Source organism: Gavialis gangeticus, unplaced genomic scaffold, assembly GCF_001723915.1.
Source record: "Gavialis gangeticus isolate Ggan-Ray unplaced genomic scaffold, GavGan_comp1, whole genome shotgun sequence".
Lineage (NCBI taxonomy): Eukaryota > Metazoa > Chordata > Crocodylia > Gavialidae > Gavialis > Gavialis gangeticus.
In genome coordinates, this window is record NW_017728992.1 from 131,945,742 (window position 1) to 131,950,833 (window position 5,092).

The following is a 5,092-nucleotide window of genomic DNA, read 5'->3' on the forward strand; positions in this document are numbered from 1 at the left end:
GGCGATAGCTTTTATGTCTCTATTTTGGTCCACCTAGTCTTCACCTTAAAATAATGAAAAGACTGTACTCCATATTTAAAAAGCTGCCAAAATAAGAGAGTTTTCAAATTAAATGTTGGGCTTGGAAGTAGAGTGCCTGAACAGAGGAATGTCATATTAATGCTGCTTCCCTGCATGCTATGATTTTCCCATAGTCAGGCTGCCAAAGGCTCTTTTGAAATGGCCAAAAACAAGGGAAAAGAGGGAGAATATTGTGCTTAAGTACTGCATCTTTAAGGTTTACAATACACAGTGTAACAGAGTTCAAAAGACTGTCATTTTGCAGTCAGTTGCAGCTGGAATTAGAGGCAGAAGCTAAGAATGACGTGATTTTTATGTAGCTGGCAAACAAGGAACCTTCTCACTGCACCAGCCTGATTTATTTTTGTAGTTATTTTGATCTACTTAGTCATTGCATTTAAATTAAGAGAGCTGGTTGGGTTAACATAAGACCAACAGAACAAAACTTGAAGCTTGGGATGGAAGGATGTGATTTTTTGTCTCGACTGCCCCAAAATCTATTAAGCCAGCTACAGCTTTCAATTAACCTGCAGTAACTCTAATTGGATCAAAAAAATAGAAATAACCAAAATCAATCTGTTTTATTTCCTTTGATAAACATCAGGAAAATATAAGATGTAATTAGACTAAAGGATCTCTCATTGCTGGTTAGCACCGTTGGGAATCTACCTTAGCTCTCTCCTGTCCTGGAATACTGTACAGACAAGAAAAGGCATCAGGTAGTAGGTCCTTTGCTGCTCCTTTTGATTATCTTCCACTAAGACAATCTAAGATTTGTGAAACATGATGGCTTTTTGTACAGAAGGCTGAGCAATGAGGGCCTGTGTTCAAGCTGAATCACCTCATGGTACAGCTAACTCCCACCTGATACCAAGTTCTTAACATAATGTTGCCTGTGAGATCCCACATAGGGGTGGGATGGTACCATCTCGCATCTCCCTTTTTGAGTAGAAGAGTGAAGTCTGTTCATGGAAAACTCCGTTTCTTCTTGAGAACACTACCTACCCCTCATGGTCTTTTATAGCAAAAAAGAGAAATGTCTTCTAAGTATGTCAGTGGTTCTCTAAGGATAGCAAGTCCTGCAGTTCATGTGCTTCCTACTACTCTCTTCCTCAGTAGCGTGTAGCAAAACTTAATCTTTTAAAGGAATTCATGAATCTCAACCTGGGAAGTATTATAGGCTGGAGGGGCGGGGGACAGGAGTGATGAGTATTCCAGCAAAGTGCTGGGTCCTTTAGTTTCCACTGGATTCACTAGGAATTACGTTTTCCCAATACTTTGCAGGATTCAGCCCTGAAATGCTATTCTCACTGCTCAGTGAGTTGCAACATATTTCACAGTTGCAGTCTCAAACAACCAAAATCTGTTCATTCAACTTAAGTTTATTTCCTCTGTTCTATGGTTCTATTTATACATTTAGACTTATATGACCAAATTATTTATGGTCTCAGCCATTAATCCTTAAACTGCTCCAGTGGACTGAGAAGTCTATTATAACCTGTAACAGGGAACCCTTGCCCTGTTACTGAGAAGTGGTGAGGCCCCTTTAAGGACAGGGTCTTTGTAGCACAGGCAACCAGCAGAGTGGCGGTTAAAGAATAGCGGTGTAGTCAAGTCAGCTGACTGGGGAGTCACATGACAAGAAGGGGACAGGGCCTGAATGAAATATAAGCTAGGGCCCGAGCCAGGGTAGCCAGTGTGCAAGCTTCAGGGGAAAGAGCTCTGTTACAGGGACGCTAAAAGAGACAGGCCCTGAGACCTGCAAACTAGATGCCTACAGCCTATAGGGAAGTGGGGCTCAGTATGGGAGACAGCCCGGTAGTTCAGACTGGAAGTGACTGTTAATGTTGAGACCCGGCATGGGGGATCATTCGTCATTGTAGCCAGAGGGCTTTTTGCATTGTGCTGTGATTTTGATGGGACTGTAAGGGGTGGTTTTTCGAGGTCCCATTAGGGACACACAATTGCCTTCAGCCCTGCTAGGGGCAGGCTCATGCCATACATCAAGTGCCCAGAGCCCAAGGAAGGCCAAAGCATAGGGGCTGCAGGGCCCCAGAGCCCAGACAAGGGCAGAGCTTGGGGCTGAGGCCCAAAAGCCAGATCTAGAACAGTGGGCTTTGGCTAAGGGACCAGCCAGAGTAGAGGGATAGAAACCGGGAAGGCTGAAGCCCCAACAAGGAAATAAAGGTCTGAGGTGGCTTGGTGACCCCCACCCATCCAACAATGAGTTATGATATAGGCTTTCCACTGTAAATCAGCTAAAAAAAAAAAAAGGCATTTTGGCCACATCAGAAAAGCATAAGTTTATCTGACAAACTCAGTGAATTCCTGCTTTATGAATGGACTCTTGAGGACCTCCAAAAATTTCTAAATACCTCCAAGGTTTTTAAGGAATGCTGGCTTTTTCATCAATGCAAAAACACTTACCCAGTTGTGTAAGGTATATTTATGCCCCCTAGATTAATGCTTTCACATCCAACAATGAAGAGCGTTGAAAAGCACAGCAAAGACACACCACTGCAGATCATAGCCAACTTTGCAGACTCTCTTGCACCAAGTTTGAGTTTTTTGATAATGTAGCCACCTAGGACAATACCAACACCAGCACTTGGGACAATAATCACACCTGCCAAGAGGAAAGTGAAGTGTAAGATTAAAATAGGAACTGTGGAAATCGAAAAGAAAAGAAATATTGTTTCACTCACTACAGAGATTACTACAAATTCCACACTATGGACTCCATTGTATACCTTCCTACTGGCAAACTGAGTCCGAATTCTCAGAGCCCTCGGGTGATGTCAAAGGATTAATAAAAGCCTCCTTATGATACTCCCATCAACAGAAACACCATAACAGAACTATTGTATTATGCAAGTAGAAATACTGCTCTATATTTATTTTAGAATGAGAGGGGTAATGCAAATTGGTCTGGTGTCATTAATGAAAGTTTGAAGAAATCCAAATGTGGGGCTAAATCTTCTCTTCTTACTCCCAGAATTAGTTCCAATGAAGTATACAACAAGGTAGTACTAAATCTACCTACCTATAACTGCCACAGTGAGTCTTTTTTCTGACAGCTCTGTACATTTTTGTGTTTGTAGAATTCATCTGGATCCTAATAACTTTACTCGCATTAAACAGTACCTTACTTTTTAAGTAGTCGCATTGATTTAAAAGGACTTTTGCAGAGTAAAATAAGATTAAATATGAGTAAGAATATCAGATTCTGGGTTCTTAAGAATTCAGCCAGTTAAGAGACTCAACTTGCTTCTAAAGCACACTAAGTTTTGACATACTTATGGATGAGATCCATACCAGTTCACCGCTACAACCACAAAAGTGTAATGTGGCAATGGGCAAGATGGTAGCCCTCTTCCCCAGTGTCTTGTAGCGCCGCTAAACTCTACAAAGTTCCTGTGCTACCAAAGCTTCTCTTGGCACTACCCATTGTGCTTTACTGACATGTAAATCTTTAAGTGATGGTTGGGCTAATTTAGCACCAAGTATGAACTACAGATATTTTAGGCAGCTGTATCCAGACAATAGGGCTATAAAGTTAGGTTAAGCTGCACTGATTTACTTTTAATAGGACATGTAAGAGTTGAAAAGACTTTTGGAATACAGCTGCAATCATAACAGCTGGTAACAGATAAGGTGGCCAAGCGGTGCTCTCAAATGATTTCTTTACATCTGTGTTCCTGGACACGGATACAAACATGCATCCCAGTGGGACTTCAGGTGAGCACAAGATAGATACCAACCCACCAACTGTTAGCACTGACCTAGTAAAGGGGTACTTGGAGCGGTTGGATGTATTTAAGTCAACAGGCCCTGATGATCTTCATCCTAGGGTACTTAGGGTATTAGCTGGCATCATAGCGGAACCACTGGCACAACTGTTTGAGCACTCATGGCACTCAGGACAGGTCCCAGAGGACTGGAAAAGGGCCGATGTAGTCCCTATATTCAAGAAGGGGAGGAATGAGGAACCAGGTAACTATAGGCCGGTTAGCCTCACCTCTATCCTTGGCAAGACTTTTGAGAAAATTATTAAGGATCACATTTGCGGGGGACCAGCAAGTAAAATAATGCTAAGGGGCAACCAGCATGGATTCACAGCAGGCAGATCCTGCCTGACTAACCTGGTTTCTTTTTACGGCCAGGTCACAAAATGCTTGGATGAAAGAATAGAGGTAGATGTTATTTACTTAGATTTTAAAAAGGCCTGTGACACAGTATCATACCCAATTCTTATAAATAAGCTAAACAGTTGCAGTGTAGATTATTAAAGTCCAGTGGGCGGAAATTGGCTTATGCGACATACCCAGAGAGTAGTGGTAGATGGGTCAGTTTCTACCTGGAGAAACGTGGGCAGTAGAGGCCCCCAAGGCTCTGTCCTGGGACCAATACTGTTCACTATCTTCATTAGTGACTTGGATGAGGGAGTAGAAAGCACTCTGTCCAAGTTTGCAGACAATGCCAAACTATGGGGTGAGGTACACAAACTAGAGGGCAGGGAGTGAATCCAGGCAGATTTGGACAGGCTGACAACGTGGGCGGAACAGAATAAGATGCAGTTTAACAAAGATAAGTGCCATGTGTTGCAATTAGGGAGGAAGAATCACAAACACACCTATAGCCTGGGAGGTACCATTCTAAGTAGCACAATTGCTGAAAAGTATTGTGGTAGACTCCAAAATAAATACAAGTCGCCAGTGTGATGACGTAATAAGTAAAGCTAACTGCACTCTTTCTTGCATAAGTAGGTGCATCACAAACAAGTCTAAGGAGGTCAGACCACATGCTGGAGTACTGTGTCCCCTCTATGCAGCATTGGTCAGGTCACAGCTGGAGTACTGCATCCAGTTTTGGGTGCTGCACTTCAAGAGGGATGTAGATAACCTGCAAAGGGTTCAGAGGAGGGCCACACATCTGGTTAAAGGTCTACAGGAAAAACCCTAAGAGGACCAACTGAGGGACCTAAATCTCTTCAGCCTCTGCAAGAGAAGGCTGAGAGATGATCTTGTGGCTG

General features: G+C 42.8%; 1 protein-coding gene across 1 annotated transcript in view; it reads right to left on the minus strand.

Annotated features, from left to right (window-relative positions):
• SLCO5A1 (solute carrier organic anion transporter family member 5A1) overlaps positions 1-5,092 on the minus strand; it is a gene marked incomplete at its 5' end in the record, with an annotated part of 116,869 nt that overhangs the window by 18,381 nt on the left and 93,396 nt on the right. Inside the window, one exon of the mRNA XM_019519110.1 lies at positions 2,488-2,686. Coding sequence (XP_019374655.1) covers positions 2,488-2,686 — 199 coding nt within the window. The remainder of the gene's footprint in view (positions 1-2,487; positions 2,687-5,092) is intronic.